We start from the raw sequence: 21,686 nt of genomic DNA on the forward strand, positions 1-21,686 counted from the left end.
CAACCTATAGCGGCCTTTTGTAAAGACTTGAATTCAGAACTCACAAAGTACAAGCCTAATACAACAATGGCTGTGACTATTATTGCCTTCGAAGACGACACATTTGAGTTCGCTATCAAGTCTCCAGTGACATGGTACCTCAAGATAGCTGCTGGCGTAGAGACTGGTAGCAGTTTTTTTTATGAGAAACAGGAAACCACCCCCGGAATCAGAAACCTAGTCACGCTGCTTATGCCTGCCATACTGATGGTCGCTGTCCCAATGGTGTAAACCCAATGGCGCATCCCTTGCCCCATGGGAGTCACCTTGCTTCTGCATGAGTAAGGGGTCATGATACCCTTACCCTTAATAATGCAAGAGGCTGCATCTGTGAGAATGGAACCCTGACCACCCGCGAAGGCCCCTTCCACTATGCCAAACCCCTTGGGCTCAAGTACCCATACATTGAAGCACATATATGAGATTGCCAAAATCAACAATCTGATACATATATATTGCTAGTATATGTCCTTGGAGGCTATCTGTAAATCCATTATTGGGACTGCTAGGACCAACCAATCATCCACATCGGCATCTGTTCCAAGAAGCTTAACAACCAATCATATAATTTAAAATTTACAGCAAAAACATTACCATTCGGAACTACCTTTCTTCACTTTGTTCCTTAAACGTTACTAGAAGCATTGATATGAACTGATGCATATATTCATCCTTATGATTTTGGATTTTGGTCTGCAAAACTAGTTTACATCTGAAAGGCAAGAAGCTAGTTTGATTTGTCTCCATTAAACTTACATTCGAGCAGTCCATGTCGTGTATAAACCATCTCAAGTACAAACCAGAGAGAGAGAGAGATCAACTCTATTCTTCCAGCACACCCTCCAACAAGAGGAATTGAAGAGCTATAGAATACTTTGCAGAGAGCTTCTGTTTCTTCGAAGCGTTGTCCACACAGCTTTTGCTCAGAAGAAATGATCCTCGACCATCACCTTCAGCATATTCAAGAAACAAAAGCTAAAAAGGGCAATCAGTAAGAGAAACATAAACCAAAACAGCATACTAAAGCTTCTGATTTCTTGAATGTTGGTGAAAACCATGCAAAAAAATTTCAAGTCTTTGGAATCAAGAAAAAGAACACTCCACCTCTTATTGTGAAGATGCACGACAACCATCTGTTGTAGATAAACAATTGTCTGGGACTGTCTCCATGATGTGTGTCCGAGAGCAGAAGTTTGCAGAAACCTTGAGGCTGTAGCCTTTTGCTAGTAACAGATTGAAAGAAGAATGGAGCAGAAATTCAGCCTCATATTCTTTCAACAATTGGAAACCAGAAAACCAATAGCCACAGAGATACTAGTGTGTTTGAGAGCTCAGATATGAGATCCAAGGATCTGATGTTAAGGATCTGAGTAGGGATGTAAACTCTTCAGATTCAAGTTGGATATCCAACCAGATCTGAATCCATTTAGTCAGATTAGATAGCCAAAGTCGGATCTGGTATCGATTTTTGCATCTGAAACCGAGTCCAAATCTGAAAAAAATCCAAATTCATGTAAATGTTGGATTTAAAGCAAGTGGGATTTGGATTTGGTTTTGGCTGATCTCATCTGATTCTGAATCCGACGATTATGCAAGATCTAATTAGGTCAGGCTCGATAATGCTTAGATCTGACCCAAGTCCAACCTGTTTCCATCCCTAGATCTGAGAGACACATTTTAAAGAAAAATCTGGGTTCTTTGGTATGACCTGGGAGCGGGTGGAGGGGGGGCACAGATCCACAGATGTCAAATCCAAGGTTAGCCCCAAAGGGGTATAGTGGGATGGGGCCTAGGCAGCTAGGCAGGCAGTCTAGGTTCAAATCCCATGGGTGTCATCTCTAGCCTAAGCGGAAGCCTGGCGACTCCCCGGGGCAAGGGGTAAGCTCACAGAGTTTTAGGCTGTGAGGACAGTGATAGTAAGTACGGCGATCCTGGGGTAGATTCTCCGTGTAAATATCAAAAAATAAATAAAAAATCAAGGTTCTCAAATCAGATCCCTCCATTTGAGAACCGGTTCTCAAATGCACCATAATAATCATGTCTGAGTTAACCCTTTTAGCATCCAATTTGACAATGGGATGTAATATTTTTCATTCCAAATTGGCAAATATCAATTTCAAGAGAATAAAAGTTGGTGTTCAGACCAACCGGAGCTAGGAGCAGCTAGTGCACGCCACCTTGTGTTGGGAGGTTACAACTTCAAAACCCAATGGTACAGTTAGAACTGGTGGGGGTCTGCCTAACCCCAGCTCACCTATGAAAAAAGAGAAAAGAAAATTGGTGTTTGGTATTGCACTATTTTGTACCCTTTAAGCAAGCAAACTGCAATGTTCCATCCAAGGGGGGGGGGGGGGGGGGGGGTTGGCGTAGTTGGGATGGGCCTTGGCTAAGGTTCAACCCATGTGGATGTCATCTCCCTGCACAAGCCGACGCCCAGCATATGCACTGTGCGGAGGGTCCTAATGGCAGAGTTTTCTCCCCTGGAGGGTTGATCTATGGTCTACCCATTCCGTGGGTATCTCCGTGTAACTAAACCCAAAACAAAAAACGCAAACTGCAGCCTTTCAAAAAAAAAATGCAAACTGCAATGTTAATGTGGCGACCCTGCACTAACAAGACTTGTGGTAGAAATGTGAGAATGAACATTATGGTAGCCAACTAGATTCTGCAACAATGTTGATTTACATGCCTCTAAGCACTCACTTTGCATGGTCTATGGCATCGCGGCACAATGCGAGAGTTCGAACCATTGCCAAATCTTTTCCTCGAGCATTTCCATACCTGTCCTGGGAAGTCCTGCAACACTAACAAGCTCTCAGCCTCAGTTGGTTTAGGTCAAGTGTGACTTGCAAAACTGAGTCTCTGACCAGCAGATTGTGCAAGCCAAAGGCCAGTTTCTAAATAAAAACTTGGCTATACATATATGGTTAGGCAAGACTGCAACGAGCGTTGAGTTGTTTGAAAGTTGATCCAGTACACTAGACTACGCCAACTGAGTCCAATTCCTCACTCTACAAAATCCCATCATTGAGCAAACCTGTTTTTTTTATATTTACACGGAGAAACTAGACCTAGCTGCGCTGGGTCTGCCTTACTTACGGTCGCTGTTCTGATAACATAAAACTCTGTGGGCTTACTCCTTGCCCCCAAGGAGTTGCCAAGCTTCAGCAAGCTATGATGCCATGAGATTTGAACCTAGACCACATACCTAACAGCCTAGGTCCTATCCCCTTTGGGTTGAGCAAACGTGTTTGCATGTGCATGCGCAATCCTTACCTTTCATCAAAAAATTCACCAAAATTATCGATTATAACAGCCTGAGGAAAGTTGTCATGCAAGTGAAATGCTGCAAAATACTTTCTAATCTCTTCATCACTTTCAACGTATCTGCAAAATAGACAACTAAAAAAAATCAACAATAAACTGTGCTAGTTAAGCTAAAAAAAATAGATAGCATTGTCATGATTTTTTATATATATTCAGGGGGTGGGACTCACCTCATTTGGATCCTTGAAAATGCGTCCGAAGATGAATCGATTCCCTGATAAGGAAAACAAAAGAAGTAACCTCATGAAGAAACCGTCCCTCACATTCAGAGATTACAGAAACAAAAATTTATGATGAGGAGGGCTTTGGTACCTGTGATAAGCAAGGTGGGTTGGTCTCCACCCTCCTCTTGTTGCATATGAAAACGACGGGTCTCGAACCATCCATGGCCCAATTGTACGCATATTGGAACAGGAGAGATGTCTTCCCGCTGCGTATCATGAGAGAGAGAGAGAGATGTGTTAAGAGAAATAGAACAATATGGGTTAATCTTTAGAGCAATTGGGAGATGGGTTTTGATGGTTGATCTTCAAAAACACGCAGACGTGAGCACACACGCAGAGGGGGAGTGGTGGTGGTGGGGGTGGGGGGGGGGGGGGACCTATTTGGAGGGCCAGAGAGAAGCATCATGGTGTGGTCGTCTTGGGTATCTGAAGCGGATTCAGCATCAGGTTTGAAGCTCGCTGCAATCTGGCTTCCGGAGAAGAATTGCTTTAGCATTCTGCAGGCGAAAGAGAGATGGTGAGATGGGAGGAGTTTGATATGAAGGATCACAAGAGCCTAGCAGGTGATGCAGAATGCACCCACAAAATGTTTGACGAAACGCCCAAGCGGGCATTTTCTAGGAAGGTGAAACGACCCACCTTCGGGTAGGGCTTGGCTTGGCTTCTTTGGCTAAAACGGACTTTTTTTTCTTGGGGTGGGGGGAGGGGGTTAAATGGGTTAGGTCCGTTGTTTTCTAAACGAACCCAATTGGTAATCAGATTCAGATTCGGTATAAGGATTTCATGACCAAACCTGATGGATATCTGATTCCAACAGATATCAAAATCTTGTTACATTTAGTTTTTCAGATTTGGTAATATCTTTTTTTCCATCCGAATCCAAGTCTGATTAGCTAATGTCCGATAAGTCTGATTTGGTATTGGCTACGTCTGACCCAAACCCGAACGGTCTGCATCCATAGTTGGGTTAAACGAGCCGAACAAATCAAGCTTTGGGGATATTTTGCTTAATAAGAGCATGAGCTCGAGCTTAAGCTGACTCACTATGAGACGAGCCTAGTCCAAGTCGAGTCATTAAAATAAATAAATAAATAGAGCAAAGAAGAAATTTTGAGCCTTGAGACCTCTACACGAGTATATTTGTTTCTCAATTAATGATAAAGCAAAGAAATGAAACTTTGAACCTTTTGTATACAACTATACAAGTCATGCCTGACCCTCAATTTACTTGTACATTATTATATAATACAAATCTCATAAAAATATACATATCTTTACAAGAGTACTCGGAGTCGAGCCAAGCTCAGCCCGGAACAGCGTTCGTTCAAGCTCAGTTCATTTAGCATAATGAGCTCATATCAAGTTTTCTTTTACGAACGCAAACAAAGTTCGTTACAGAGTCAAGCTACAAGTGGCTTTTAGTTCATTTTTTTTTATAATTAGACGGAGAAACCACCTCCAAGATCAGACCTAGCCGCATTAGCTCTGCTAGTCGCTGTCCTTTTCAGCATAAAACTCTGTGGCTTAGTTCACTTAGCCTTCCTGTTCCTACAACAAGGCAGCATCTAGAATTGTCTTTGGATCTACCCGTTTTTATCTGGATAAGTGGCACAAACTGGGATATTTCTTTGGGGGAAAGTGTACGATATCTCAATTTATCCCACTTTTGTGCGTTCCAGAAATGAGTTCAGGATTTCGGTCACGGTTGGTCTAATGAGAGTGCTGCACTTAGATTAGAGCTGTCTTATAGGGACGCATCGCCGACTCCCTAACATTTCTTTCACATGATTTTTTTTGGCGTCGGTTCCCGTCATTCCTTTTCTTCTTCAAGGGCCGTCCTGGCTTCCAAATCATCCCAAAAAACCCTTTCCCACAACCCAATCCACCCAAAAAATGTAGATTCCCACATGATAAAATCTGGGTTTTGCCAAGAAATCTATAATTCCAATCATACGATCGACTGCCTTATAAAAGATGGGGAGATTGCTCTAGCACGTCAAGTGTTCGACGAAATGCCTCAGAGAAACACCATCTCTTGGAATACGTTGATCTCTGGTTATGTTAAATCTGGCAATGTCTTGGAAGCCCGGCAGCTCTTTGACCGCACCATGGACCGAAACATGGTCACATGGACAGTCATGATCGCCGGGCATTCCCGGTCAGGCGAAATCACCGAAGCTTTCAGCCTCTTTTCCGAGATGCAGAGGTCGGGCATGCGGCCTGACCATGTCAATCTTGCCACTCTGTTGTCAGCCTGCAACAATGGTGGGCAATTGAACCTTGTTCATCAGGTTCACCCCTTCGTTGTGAAGCTTGGGTATGATTCTACCCTCCTTGTCGCTAATACATTGCTTGATTCTTACTGTAAATGCGGCCTTCTTAGTTGCGCACGCCAATTATTCGATCAGATGCCTCGACGAGATTGCGTGACGTTTAATGCGATGATTGCAGGGTATACTAAGGATGGATTTTCAGAGGAACCTTTGATTCTCTTTCTAGAGTTGCAAAGTTCGGGCTTGAGACCCACAGAGTTCACGTTTGCAGGCGTTATTGCCGCTTGTACAGCTGTAGGCAATCTGGGTCTTGGAAAACAGATACATAGCTTCATGATCAAGATGAATTATGGATGGAATGTGTTTGTCAGCAATGCAATGCTTGACATATATGCAAAGAGCGATCAAGTTGGTGATGCAAAGCTACTCTTTGATGAAATGCCTCAAAAGGACTGTGTTTCATATAATGTTATAATCACTGCCTATGCTTGGGATGGGCTGTGGGAAGAGTCTCTCAAACTCTTCCGGTTATTACAATTTTCTGGTTTCGATCCGAAACAGTATCCTTTTTCTACTATCTTAAGCATGCTGGTGAATTCAATGGCTTTGAATGTGGGTAAGCAGGTCCATGCCCAAGCAATCGTAACATCAGCTGAGTCTGAGATTTCAGTATGCAATGCACTAATTGACCTGTATGCTAAATGTGGAAACTTGGAGGTTGCAGAGAGCATGTTTAGGAAGAGGAAAGATTTGAACACGGTTTCATGGACTTCATTGATTTCAGGATATATACAGAAGTGCTCTTTTGGGAAAGCCATGGAATTGTTCTCAGAGATGCAAAGGGTGGGCGTACATCCGGATCAAGCGACCTTCTCAAGCATTATGAGTGCATGCGCGAGCTCAGCATTGCTTGGTTTGGGGAGGCAAGTCCACTCAGCCATGCTTAAATCTGGATTCATGTCTAATGTGTTTACAGGGAGTGCACTTCTTGACATGTATGCAAAGTGTGGATCTATTGAGTATTCCATTTTAGCCTTCAAGGAGATGCCAAACCTAAACCTGGTCTCATGGAATGCTATGATCTCTGCTTATGCTCAGAATGGCCATGGAAAGGCTTCTTTGGATCTTTTTGATAGAATGCTGATGTTGGGTGTACAGCCAGATTCAGCCACTTTCCTGAGTGTTCTTTCTGCCTGCAGTCATGCCGGGATGATAAACGAAGGATTTTACTTCTTCAATTCAATGAGTAGAATTCATGGTATAAGTCCCAGGAGAGAACATTATGCTTGCATGGTGGATATCTTGGGAAGAGTAGGGAGGCTTGATGATGCGGAGAAACTAATATCCGAGATGCCTTTCGAACCAGATGATGTCATGTGGACGTCAATTTTGAATTCATGCAAGATCTACAATAATCCAGAACTGGCACAGAAAGCTGCAGACCAATTGTTCTGCATCGGACCTAGAGATGCTGCCCCTTACATTATCATGTCAAACATCTATGCAGCAGCAGGCAGATGGGAGGATGTTGTCAATGTGAAGAAGTCCATGAAGGATAGAGGAGTCACTAAAGAGCCAGCATACAGTTGGGTGGAAATTAAGCAGAAGACGTATTCGTTTTCAGCTAACGATGAGTCATGCCCACAGATGGATGAGATGAAAGCAACACTGGAGATGCTTTATCAGCAAATGGAGAAGGAAGGCTTCAAGCCTGACACAAGCTGTGTTCTGCATAGGATTGAGGAAGAAGCTAAAATCGAGTCTTTGAAGTACCACAGTGAGAAACTGGCTGTTGCCTTTGCACTCATCAACACACCTCCCGGATCACCGATCAGAGTGGTAAAGAATTTGCGAGCATGCACAGATTGTCATTCAGCCATCAAATTGATCTCAAAGATAGTAGACAGGGAAATTACAGTGAGGGATTCAAGTAGGTTCCACCATTTCAGGGATGGGGTATGCTCATGTGGAGATTTTTGGTGAGTTCTTTGAAAGCATATCACCTTGTGTAGTGAAAAGCAACCACATTTGTTGCCCCACTTTCAATTGTGGCATCTGCCAAACAATAGCATACTTGAATGCTTGCTACATGGCGAACGAAAGGCTGTTGTGAAGCTTATGTAGAAAATGTTGGCAAATTTAATGGCCTTGCTTACTTTGCGCAGCCACGGCCTGTTACTTAAGATCTGTTGGTAATCAATCTGCTGCCAATCCTTCTGAAACCACCAGCTTCTTGGGTAATAAAGAAACTGATTGGGGTTTATAAGCGAAGCACTAACCAACTTCTTTTGATTGTCAAAAGAGTTTAATTAGATGAGAACATTGGTGGTAGTTCATGGTCTGATGTATGAGAGCGCCCCATCATGATCGATCAGACAAGGTGGATGCACAAAAAAGATCCAATCCTTTGACGTAGTATGGGTTCCATCCTATGCTGATCCTAGCAGTCCAGCTGAAGCATCTGGATGGTTATGATTAGTTCACATCCAAGTGAACATGTGGACCAATTGTAGCTGTTGATTGGATGGTTAGGATTGAATGTAGGATTGAATGTAGGATGAAACCTATCCTATGTCAAAGGACCGGATCTGTACTCGTTGCTGCACAGTGAAGTGGTTTACTATGAAGCTCAGCTCCGTTTCATGCAACTTGGATGGCTTGTCGCCATAACAGTGTTGCTCGATACTGCTCAAGTGTTCATATTCTTTGTACACTATTATATCAGTATTACATTATGATGCTTTTGAAGAATGACAAATTTGGCAAATGACAATTGGGACAAGCGCCTCAAAAAGGTAGTGAGTTCGATCACTTGAGTCTCACTAAAACCATTTTGCTGAAGTTATAAACTAAATTGCTATCGCTTTTGGATCCACCAAGTTCGTGGTTTGGGTGGAAAGAGCAGTCAGATCCACCCATGTCATCAAATGCATGTTTGTGGTCGTCAAATTGCCACCATGAATCAAAATCTGCCAAACCTGGATTTTCACTTCTTGTCTGGTGCATCAGATTTCCAACCCAAGGATTCCAAAAGCAAACCAACGTACTCTTGGTTGAATAGATTAATCCAACGAGTTCAATGTCATTTATCTACTTACAACTCTTTGGAATGGCTTTAGAACGCCTTAATGCACGATCCCCTTTGTGTGAAACACCGGAGATCTCAAGAGATGGGCGGTGACCCACTCATCTGACTCCCCGCACTGTTAAGTTTTTTCTACTGTCAATCTCCAACAACTTTGGCCCATGAATGTCAGAAGCTTACCTTTGCTTTATACTTCCCTTCCAGTGGATTTTGATTAGGCCTCTTACATTCCTTCATGGAGTTCTCTTCCCCCTAAAATACCCTACTCCTAATCTCCTACACCCATAATGCTAATCTCTCACACAAAGCAACTGTCAACGATCATGGAACAGCAAACCCTGCCACCGGAGAGCGACTAGCAAAACACCAACTACAAGCACCACCTTCAGAGACGATCATGTTCATATGGTGCTGTCTGCAGCCAATTCTTAGGCACAGAACAATAAAATTCAGTATGAAATCAGAGGAAAGTTCAAAAAAGAGAAAGTCTAGGTTGAGTCAAGTCACATACTGGGTCACCGCCCACCAGACAGTGATGGGTAGAACTTACCAGTCCAAACGAATAACTAATCGCCTGCAACTGCAGGGCAAACTAATGGAAACTCTTCTTTACTTTCTTTCCATGCTTGGGAATACCGGGTACTGTTTTGTGAGATTATATATAAAATGACACTTATTGCTATAAGAAAAATGCATTTGATTGTGATTTGTGTCTGTAAGGATTGAACAGAAGCTCTTTATGAACTGAGTTTAAAACAAAAAAAAAAAAGGAGCCTGTAATTATACAGCTCGATCTATTTTAGTTGAAATACATTATTCCCTGTAAGGACCATTTCTTGGTGGAAGTGGGTTCAAGTCCTAAGGGCGGCCACTTCTTGCAGAAGAGCAAAAGGTTAGGACCCATCCCAGCATGCACCTCTCAAGAGCACAGGGCCACACTCTGAATGACCCTTTTTATAGCATAAATGCTTGAAGTTTTTCACAGTTTTTTATATACGCCCTCATGATCAGAGGCCTAGTCAGGCTGGCTTTGCTTGCTGTACTTACGATCAGTGTCCTGGTACCGTAAAACTTCGAGGGCTTACCCCTTGCCCCAGGGAGTCGCCGCGCTTCGTCTTGCGCAAGGGATGACATGCATGGGATTTGAACCTAGACTGCCTGCCTAGCGGCCTAAGCCCCATCCCACTATGCACATTATATTAAAAAAAAGAAAGAAAGAAAACAATGGCATTTTATATAACAGTACTATGAGAAAGGCAACTATCACACAAGCTATTCATGAAATTTGTTTACATCCTGGCAACCGTGCAACCCCATGAACAGTGTTTCAGATCACAAGGATTGAATCATATAACACGTGCATGATATGCAAAAAAAAATGCTCAGCAACTCTTTCTCAAAATTTTCAAATTTTAAAAATGTAAAATGAGAAAAAACAAATGATCATGTTTTCCATGATTACTTTGCAGTCAGGATAAATTAAACCATCAGTGTTTTGTTATGTGAAATTCTGTTTTCAAAATTGTTAGGAAAAAAAACTTAGATGTTATTGATTGCAAATCTGTAACTTGGATAATAAATTCTCAAGTGAGGATGGTTGCAAACTATCAATACTTAGCGGGACTGCATGTTGGCTTTATAGGACTTTGGTTGACTTGACTTTTATAACTTCTTCCACAACTGCCGAAGTGCCTGATATTATGTAAACAAGCCGTTCATATGTGCTTTTACTGTATGCAGTACATGATATGGACCCGAACATGGGTGATCTATCCATGACCAGGATGAAGCTTGGGTGAAACTAAGTGGAGGTTCAAACCAACTGATGTTGGAGAATCAGCAAATGAGTTGTGATTATGGGTGAAATGTCACTCGAACCAAAGCTAGCTGGTTCTCCCCAAAATAACATATTAGCAGCTAATTGTAGCATAACAAGGGAAAATGACACATAAAAGGGCGAAAGAAGAACATTTTCCATAAGATACCACCAATTTTGTTGTCATTCCTCTCACAACTTCTTTTACAAGGAGAGAAAAACAACTGGCAGCACACTAGAACATGACATAACATATTGTATATAGTGTTTTTCCTGTTTTGGATCAATAAATGTTCTGAATCCAATAAGGATCCTCTAAATGATCAAATTAGATGGAAGGATTAAGAGAGGTATTTACGGCCTTCTCCAGGAGGGGTTTGCTCTCACACGATCTTCTTATGTTACGGTGAGTAAGCCCTCTCTTATTTAAATAAGAGAGTTGATAAGCTGAGGATTTTACTCCCTCTTGGGTAGCCGATAACCCAGTTAGAAAAAGGTATAACTGTTTCACATTTGTGTTTATCCAGATAAGGCCCTTCATTTGGGCGATTTCACCCGTCAAAGAGAGAGTGGGCCTACCTCTCTCTTCAACGGGTGAGATCCTCCATAAAACATAGCCACGGAGATCTCATTAAATCAACATCTCTCACTTGGCCATGCAAAACAAATCAAGATGCATGATTTAGCCTTCCACTATTGAAGTATTTTTCTTGCATCAATATTCCTGGAATGAGTTATATTTTTCAGTTTCTCGTCTCGATATATGTCTTTGTTAGACATATCTTAATCTCATACAGGATATATGTTTCAAGAATATTTCCTCTGATATGCTCTTTGTTAAAGGATCATCAATCATATCAGATATAGGTAAATAACTGACTTTGATTTCATTCATTTCAATCATATCATGAATATAATGATACTTTACCATTATATATTTACCTTTTGAATTATCAACTCTACTCTTCATAAGAAAGATGACAGCCTGATTATCACAATAAATCTGGACTGACCCGTTAGTTATTTTCTGCTTCAAATCATTAATGAAGTGGCTTATCCAAATAGCAAATATGACAGTTGCATTGCATGCAATATATTCAGCTTCCTGAGTATGTTGAGTTATGCAGCCTTGTTTCTTACAAAACCAAAAAAATATTCCTCCTCCTAGAAGGAAAATATATCTAGAGGTGAATTTATTATCATCTCTGTTGCTTGCAAAGTCAGCATCAGAATATCCAGTTAATTCTAAAAAATCAACTTGAAAATTTAGTTTCAAGTTTATAGTCTCTTTTAAATATCGAAATATTTTTGTTACTATTTGTCTGTGTGGTCATCTAGTATTACTCTGGTAGCGAGTAACAAAACCAACAACAAAGCTGATATCAGGCCTTGTGCATAACATAACATACATCAAGCTTCTAACAGCTTATGCATAAGAGACATTAAGCTTTTTTTGTCCATCACTTGGACTATCATTCATACTCAACTTGACATCTTTTACCATAGGTGTTCTAACAGGCTTACAATCACTCATTTTAAATTTCTTAAGTATATGATTTAGATACCTTTCTTGACACAGGTTTAAAAGTTTGAAATTTCTATCTCGAGTGATTTTAATTTCAAGAACATATGATGCTTCTCCTATGTCTTTCATTTTGAACCAAGAATTTAACCATGACATGGTTTTGACAATCATATCATTGTTGTTTTCAGTCAGAAGAATGATATCCACATATAATGAGAAAATAACAAATTTACTCTCACTTTTTCAAACATAAACATAGTGGTCAAATTTATTTGCCACAAAGCTTAATAACATGATAGCCTTATGAAATTTTAAGTACTACTGACGTGGTGATTGTTTGAGTCTGTATAGAGATTTTTTCAATCTATATACTTTATCTTCTTTATCTTTAATTACATACCTTTCAAGTTGTTCCATAAATATTGTTTCAACCAGCTCACCATTAAGAAAGGCAATTTCAAGATCTATTTGATGTAAATCTAGGTCGTAGTGAGCTACAATTGCAAAAATTATCCTTATCGAGGTGAATTTTTTAACAAGTGAATACGTGTCAACATAATCTAATCCTTCTTTCTGAGAAATTTTTTTAGCAACTAGTCTTACTTTAAATTTGTCAATGCTACCATCAAACTTGAATTTTTTCTTTAATATTGATTTACATCCAATGACTTTCATTTTCTCAAGTACTTCAATCAATTCTCAGACCTGATTTTTCTTTATGGACTCAATTTTTCCGTCCATGGGTTTTACCCAGTCCATTGACTCACATGAGTTTATTGCCTCACCATATGACAGATTATCTACCATGTCATTCATGTCTAAAACATAACAAAGTTTTTTCGATAGGTAGACATAATAGTCATCTGAGTAAGATAGAGAAGTTCTAGACCTTTTATGCTCAACCTGAGACTGATGAGATGAAGTACAAGAAAAGATTTCAGAAGGTTCGTTATTACTTATAGATATTTGCATGTCATCAGAATTATACTGCAGATCAAGAGTATTGTCTCTATTCTTTATATTTTGATCTTCCAAGAAGATTACATCTCTACTTTTGATTAAACCCTTATCTGGGTGGTAAAATTTATAGTCTTTAGATCTTTTGAGACATCCAATAAATATGCACCTTATAGTTCTGGCATCGAGTTTATCTCTCAACTGCTCTAGAACCTTTATATAAGTGATAAAACCTCATCTACGAATGTGACTTAAATTGAGTTTTATTCTTATCTATGATTCATAAGGTGTAGAGACAATAGCCTTATATGAAACTCTATTTAGAACATATGTTGTTATATGTATAGCTTCTCTCCAAAATACTTTGAGTAATGAAGCGTTAGATAGCATACATTTAACCATATCAAAAAGAGTCATATTAAATCTTTCATCCACAACATTTTGTTGATGTATATCAGGAGTAGTAGTTTAGATCTCATTTGCTTTGTAATATCCAGAGAAATTATTTGAGGTATATTCTCCTCCCCGGTCAAACCGTAAAACTTTAATTTTTCTACCAAGTTGGTTCTCAACCTCTTAACGATATTTTTTAATTTTATCTAATGCTTCATACTTATAAGTTATAAGATATATATAACTGTATCTAAAAAAGCCATCAATAAATGATATAAAATAATGCATTCCTTTATGAGTTGGAGTCCTTAAGAGACCACAAATGTCAGTGTGTATGATTTCTAATAATTCTGATGATGTAGTATTTTTTTGTGAAAATGGTTTCCTTATCATTTTTTCATAGATACAAGGTTCGGATCTAGGAAATGAAGATTCATTAAATTCAGGGATTAATTTTAAATCAATAAGTTTCTTCATCTTATTTAAGTTAATGTCTCTAAGTCTTTGATGTCAAACATTTACATCCACATGAAAGAAAATATTGATATAAGCAGAAAGTGATGAAACTTTATTTATATCAGAATCATTGATTTTGAACAACCCATGATTTTTGTAAAAAATACCATAAAAAAGAACTTGTCCATATTTTTCCATAGTGACTTTCCCTGAATAAAATCTAACTTCAAAACCTTTGGCAATTAGGGTCGGGACAAATACTAAATTCCACGTCATGGACGATACAAAGAGAACATTGGATAATAATACATTATTTCTCGAAGTTTCAATCTTATAGGTCCCAATACCCATAACATCAGAGTAGGTGTTATTGCCCATGTACACTCAATGTTCACAAGGTTGGTACTTGACCGTGTCCACCATTTTCTTTTTTGGCATTGCTATATGTCATGTTGTCATAGAATCTACCAACTAATCGGAAAGAGCTTGGTACGCATAAGAGCATTCCGATATCACGGATATTATATCTCACGTCTTCTTTTGCTGGTTATTTCTGTTGTTTATGACAGTGTTGTTGTTTGACTGGCTCATGTAATCTCTCTTGAAGTGTCCAAGTTTTTCACACTTGAAGCACTTCACTTGTGAGGCAGCCGGTTGTGGCTTGCGAAATGTTTGACCTCTCTTCTTATCAAATTTGTTATTACCTTTAAAGTATTTTTTCTTAAATTGTGGGTGACTAGACGGGCTATAGCTTCAAGAGGAAGCATCTTTAGCGAAGTGTAATTCACTTTTTCTGTCTTGTTGCATATATTGTTGCTTAATTTTTAATTAAGCAGAAAGCTCCTCCAAGGTTAAGTTTTTAGATTTTAACCTAAAGGTTGTTTGTACCATCTTTTAAGAGGATGGTAAATTATGTAGAATGGTAGATATTTGCATTCGATCAAGAATCACATTTTCAACAATTCTCAGGTCCTTAGCCATAACAAGTATTTTATTGACATGGTCAACAACATTGTCATTTTCTTGCATACGACATGAATTGTATTGCTTTAACAGAAGTTGTATGTGTGTTTTAGAAGTAATGTCAGATTTTTTATTGCTTCAAATATGGACTTAACTGTAGGGCAATCTTCAAATACCCTAATAAGATAATGGTTCATATAAGTTAACATGATGGTTCTGGCCAACATGTCCCTTTTGTATTTTGTATACGAGGCTTTGACCTCATCAATAGCTGCAGTACTAGGGTCTCTCATTTCAGTAGTGAGGGCATTATCGATGCCCTCCAAAGTTAGAACAAGAGGAGTCCTCTTCTTCCAAATGTGAAAGTTTATGTCATTAAGTTTATCAGTTTTGGCTAATTCAGTGGCACATACTTTACTTGTCATTTTTCTGTGTTTGATTATTTAATATGACAATATTTGATAAGAATAGATTCAACATTCAACAAGTAGATAAACTAAAGAACATTAGTCAAAAGTTCATGAAATATAACTTCTACAATTTGAAATTTCATTACCAAAATAAGTGTCAAAGCTAATATGTCAATCAATTTCTTAATTTCAGAATGAATGATGTAATCTACACTTTCTAAACTCTTTTCTGTAATTTCAAAAAAGTTTATAACAGAGAATTGCAATAAAAAATATTATCTACAGGTAAACTGAATTTTTAAAAGGAAATATGGGTTTTTTTTTTAAATCAGAAAATTGACCTTGTTTCGAAAATAATTTTTGAGTGTAGGTCCTATTCTGAAATTACCAGAAAATGAAGACTTTTGTTGTAACTTAGGGACACATAAGTAAAATATAACAAAGATTAAAGGTACTATAGTAATTTTATAACAAAAGGATTGAAATGGTAATTAAATTAAAAGCAAGGGTAGTATAATAATTTAATTATAACAACACATAATAGGCATTAATATAAATATATAGGAGCAAAAACGTAAATTAACTAATGAGGGACTTGACCGATAATACTGAAAAAGACTTCAATCAAATGGTAATGTCACCTAGTAGGGATATGATCAGAATTTCAGAAAAAGACTAGGGGCTCAGAAGTAATTTCTCTTGCAATACCATATAAAAGGAAAACTCGATGTTTTGATAAACCAAAAGCTTCCAGAGGAAGCTTCTAGTGGTTCAGTGTTGTAAAAGATTTGTTTTTAGTCGAAGATGAAGAAATCCGAAAAAACCAGTCGGCAACTAGCAGTCAGTTTGATCTCCTTCTGGGATTGATCACAGAAAAAAAAGGTATTTGGTTACGATGATGAAGATGTCGACAAAAAATTGGTTATCCCTTTTAAAAAAAAACAATCAATAAGGAAGATGTTGATCATCCAGTCTCATTGACCTGTCATTTGGGTTGTCGAAAAATAGGGAAAATCAGGGAGGATGGCGGCTAAAGAATGCAGGCAATCTCTTTTGTTTTTGTTTTTGTTTTTTTGTTTTTTTTTTTGTAACAGGGTTGCGGGATGTCGGCGATCTCCCCCTCCCTTTTTTTTAAACAGAACAAGAAAAAAAGCATGATGTCGGGTGCCACTTTATGTTTTTTTTTCTTGAAGACGAAACGAGAAGAAAAGAAATAGGATGTCGGGTGCCTCTTTCTATTTTTTTTCTTGCAAACGGAACTAGAAGAAAAACCTCAAAAGGTCGATCTTGTCGAAAAAAAATTGTTTTGGAAGCGGTGTACGCCCCCGAAGAGTGAAGATGTTGCCCAAAGGTTGTTGGAGCGATCTCGCTCTACAGATATAAAAAAAAATCAGGTTTGCCCTTTCTGTAATAAACCCCCTTTTTTTATTTGATTACTTTGTCAAAAAAACAAAAAAGTGTTAACAAACCGGCGATTGAAAGAAAAAGGTTAACCCCCCCTTTTTATGTATCGAGATCGCCTCCTTTTTTTTGAAAAAAAAAAAACCCTGGTGACCCTCCGATCTCTGTCGTAGTCCCCAGATGGGGTCTGAGTTTTTTTTATTATTTATATAAAAATAAAGTAAAAAAAATGAATGAGACATTTTTTCTTGCAAGGGTTTTCCCAAAATCGGGAAGAAAAAAAATCCTGTGTTGTTCTTTTTTTTTGTCACAGGGAGACCCGATTAAAAAAAAAGGAAAAAGAAGGTTTGTTTCCCCCTTTCTGTTTTTGTATAAACGCAAAGATATGAGTCACCGAAATTCGGTGACTCATCTCATAAGCCTTATAAACATAAACACTAACCTCTCTGATGATTTCTGGTATTGATTTCTGGTGTCCGCCTGAACTATGAACAACGATTGATGGCCCCGAGCGCCCAGAGCAGTGAAGAAGATGGTGTATGCACGCAACAAGAACTTGTGCTCTGATACCAATGAAGGATCAAATTAGATGTAGGGATTGAGAGAGGTATTTACGACCTTCTTCAGGAGGGGTTTACTCTCACAGGATCTTCTCATGTTACGGTGAGTAAGCCCTCTCTTAATAAAAGAGTTGATAAGTTGGGGATTTTACTTTCTTCTGGGTAGCCGATAACCCAGCTAGAAAAAGGTATAAATGTTTCACATTTGAGCTGAAGTGTGCTTCATTCTGGATAAGGCCCTTCTTTTGGGCGATCCGCTAGAGAGAAAATGAGCCCACCTCTCTCTTCAACCGGTGAGACCGTCTGTGAAACATGGCCACGGAGATCTCATTAGATCAACAATCTCATTAAATGACACATAAAAGGGCTTTTTGAATACGCGATCAATAAATGTTCTACATCCAATCATCTTTCCAATCTCATTAAAACGTTAAATATCTCAAGGGTAGAACCAAGTGAAGCCATAACCAATTATTTTACAAATTAGCCGACTTGAACATAATTGGTACCTGATCTAGAGGTTTATAAGGTACTAAAAGAGGTGTGTAAATATCAAATTCAATTTAAAGTAGGTTCTAAGACTTTTTAAAATAAACTACAAGTAAAAATAGGGCTTTGTATATGCCAGAGGGATTTCTTAATCTGTTTGGAAACTAAGTAGCTGGGACAGGAGTTAATGCATCAGGTAAAAACTTGGTCAAACTACCTTTGTGGCATAGTGACAAATATCATGAGATTTAAGAAAATTATTGCAAAAAATATCGCAAGAAATTACATGAACATTTTAAACTGTTGTTTCTCACGATATATTCAAAATATCGTGGTTTTTTTGTAACAAACATAAATATTATGATTTAAACACTATATTTATGTTTTTAATGGTTATTTATCATGAAAAAAATCTTTTTATATATTTTATAAATTTTTATTGTTGCCAATATTTTACCCAAAAACATGTTTTCGAAAAAAAAACTATTTCTCCCAAGTTCTTTGGCTGCCAATATTTTGCTTTTTAAAACTTTTGTCACCATGCTTGGTGGTGGGCTTTTTGAAAGTTGGTAGCTGGGATGGGTGTTTATGCGTTTAGGATGGGAAGCGAGGCCCTCTCCTTTGTATTTACACTAAAGAATAGAATCGATATCTGTCAAATCCAAAATTCGGCAGCTGCCACTTTTTCAAATGCATAATTTCCATCGGGACTGCTAGTTTCCAAAAGGAGCCTAAAAAAGAACATATTCAAATTGTGTTGTGTGTTATGCATAACTAGATAATTGATACATTCAAGTAGGATAAATACAATTAATTGAACCCAAACTAATAGAAGACATGCTCCTACACTTATTGGGCACGTCAGAAACCTAGCTGTTTAACCTCCAAGATGGTATCCCATGTGGTCCTGCACCAAGCTGCCTAGGTTTGAATCCCTCTGTTACATGGGGCTTAATAAATATCTGGTAGGGGTCTGCTTAATTAACCCAGCTTGCCTATAAAAAAAATAGCTATTGGTTTATAGTCACAGAAAATTCAGGCTTGTCAATGGGTTGGAAACCCGGACCCAACCCAATAACAATAAGACCTTTTGTTTTTAAATAACCAAGGAAAACCCACCTCACTCACTCACGAACTTGTACTAGTATAAAACCATAGGTCATCCTTACCTACCCACCATGGAGTACGCTCAGCTTCAACCACACGACAAGGAGGAATATGCACATTCATGGAATCCAAACTCATAACACTGTTCTAGCTTGGTGATATTCACAAGTCGCCCCTACCAATGAGCAGAGGCCTCGTGGCCTAGTAACAAATGTAAAAGCCTCATGTTAAGGGGATATGTGCCCGTGTGTTTTGAACTCGTGACATCCCATCAACTTGGTAACGTTCACGATCACACCTACCAAATTAATGGAGCCATATTGGGCCCAACTATTGGAGTTTTGATATAGGATTGTGGCCCATCAATTCCTTCACCACCGTCCATCATGCAAAGTAGTGAGGTCTACCTCAAGGGCATTCATGGCGTCGGCACTGGACATGGTGGTGTCTATTGATCACCACAACGGATGAAAATAATGCTGTCAATATCGGTGCGTGTCGGCCTGTATCGGGGCAGAAAATCGATAGGCTTCACCCCTGAATTGTCATATTTTTTAATAAACATAAAAATTACTTAAAATTATTTTTAACTATTATCTTAACAACTTTAACACGTGTCACATTCTGATTTTTAATTGTTTTTTGGCCGATTCAGAATGATTCACTTTGAGTATCGGCGGATTCACCAGAATCGTGCCCGATACCGATACTGACAACATTGGCTGAAGCGTCGATGGTCACCGATTTGCCAATATCACCTGATCTGTTTAGATTGGAACGTGTATGTGTGCATGCGTGTGCACATGTGATCGGACGGATGGAATTAATTATATCAATGATCAATTGTTTTGCAAGCAACAGTAAGCAGATCTTTGTTGCAACAGTGACAATAATCTCTCAACTACCAAACAGTTGGGCGAGCAGTGATCAATGTACCGTTTCCAAGTTCAAATGGCAAGAACATTCATAGACAGATTCAATTATTTGTTATTTTCCAAGACAAGCAAGTGTAGTCTCTCTCCTCAACTTGTGGAATCAAAAGCTCACCCCCACCAGGAGAATAAATGCACTTGCCTAGAACAGATGGGATATACTTGAAGGGATGTAAACAGTTCGGATTCGGATTGGATGTGGCCAATATCATGTTCGACTAATCGGGCTAAACGGATCCAGTTGGTGAAAAGTTCATACCATATTCTCTTTTTTACATGTAAACAGATCCGAGCATTTGGACATTTTTCGCAATCGGTTGCAGAAAATCAAAACCATATCCACATCCAGTTATAATCAAACATGGTTTTTGGCCTTTTGGCTTACCAACTGCAACTAAACCGAATCGAATAAATTTTGATTCATTGACATCCCTACTTGTCAAGGATCCATGTAAGACTGTCAATGGGTTGGGTTTCTCCATGTACTTTTCCTGACCCAAACCTGAATGTCCAGGTACTTGAGGGTATGAACACGCCCATCCAGTCTAACGTTTGGGCCAACCCAAACCCTAACAGAGAGATAAGTAATCTGGGTTTCAGCTGTAATTTTTGCCTGATATCCAACCCAACCTGGCCGACTCAATTATTCTCTGTGTTTGAGTAAAAATTATATGATTAACTTGATTTTTTTTAAATTATGGGGGTTAATGAGTTTGGGCTTCCATGTTCTCGACCCGATATAACCCAAACCCAACTACTTGAAATTTGGGTGTCTTGGGTGCGCCATGATAGGTCAGATACCCGACCCAAGACAGCTCCGGCGTAACCTAAATCCCAGCTACTTGAAATTTGGGTGTTCTGGGTGCACCTTGATGGGTCAGATACCCTACCTAAGACAGCCCTAGGTCCATATCCCACAATACCAAAGCCAATCCTTCCTCAGGAAAGGAGGCAAATACACTGCGTAGACTGGAGATGTGCACAAGCTCCTAAGACTAGGCATGTGCTAGCTATCAAGTAGACTTGCCACCGAGGTGGTATCCCATGTGGTAAGCGGGGTCCTGTGCCAAGCTGAAGGCCTAGGTTCGAATTCCTCTGCCACATGAGGCTTAAGAGATATGGGGTCTGCCTAAACTCAGCTTGCCTTTCAAAAAATAAAATAAAAGTAGACTGGCATTCTTTTACTAACCCTACTTGATTGCAATACACTCAAAAACCCAAGGGTCTCTGTCTCTCTCTTTTTTCATAGGGTGATGTGGCTGGGATGTATCCGTGTGTGTCCGCCGATACGTTAGAAAATCTATATGATACTGATCTGAATTGGCTATATTTTTAATAAATATAAAAATAGTTTAAAAATGATTTTTTAATATTATTTTAATGGCTTTACACATGTCACGTAATATTTTTTACTATTGTTTGACTGATTCAGAACGATTCAATTGAGAATCGGCCGCATCAGCCCGATTCACCTGAATCGTTGGCCAAACGGATACAGGTCCGATTCCGATACTGACAACATTGGACCATAGTGTAAAAGCCCCATAAAACCAAACCTGATTAGGGTTGTGTATGCCCTCAATCAGTGGAACAAGGTGGGGGCTTCAAAGAACCCTGCCTATCGGTATCTACGTATGTGCCAATGAATTTGTGGTGCCATGCATGTGCATATGCAATGTACAATATTCATGCTTGCACTGTATCATGCTATTGTGACACGCTTGTGTAT

General features: G+C 39.0%; 2 protein-coding genes across 3 annotated transcripts; one reads left to right on the top strand and one right to left on the bottom strand.

Moving 5' to 3' along the window:
- Window positions 1-735: 735 nt before the first annotated feature.
- LOC149833504 (tRNA dimethylallyltransferase) lies at window positions 736-17,582 on the bottom strand. 2 transcript variants are annotated; one of them, XM_090012865.1, is made up of 8 exons: window positions 17,312-17,582; window positions 3,968-4,087; window positions 3,679-3,796; window positions 3,537-3,580; window positions 3,316-3,426; window positions 2,743-2,835; window positions 1,144-1,262; window positions 736-989 (listed from the first exon to the last, which is right to left on the bottom strand). In XM_090012865.1, exons 2-8 carry the CDS (start codon window positions 4,084-4,086, stop codon window positions 862-864), a joined length of 732 nt encoding a protein of 243 aa, XP_089868991.1. In that variant the 5' UTR covers window position 4,087; window positions 17,312-17,582; the 3' UTR covers window positions 736-861. The 2 variants fall into 2 exon arrangements, with proteins under 2 accessions (XP_089868991.1, XP_089868992.1); XM_090012866.1 differs by lacking the exon at window positions 2,743-2,835.
- On the top strand, window positions 5,603-7,846 carry LOC149833505 (Pentatricopeptide repeat (PPR) superfamily protein). Its single transcript, XM_090013450.1, has one exon. The coding sequence runs from the start codon at window positions 5,603-5,605 to the stop codon at window positions 7,844-7,846; it is 2,244 nt and encodes a 747-aa protein (XP_089869576.1).
- Window positions 17,583-21,686: the final 4,104 nt, after the last annotated feature.

This window comes from Nuphar pumila, chromosome 7 (assembly GCF_984573655.1).
Source record: "Nuphar pumila chromosome 7, dmNupPumi1.hap1.1, whole genome shotgun sequence".
NCBI classification, from domain to species: domain Eukaryota; kingdom Viridiplantae; phylum Streptophyta; class Magnoliopsida; order Nymphaeales; family Nymphaeaceae; genus Nuphar; species Nuphar pumila.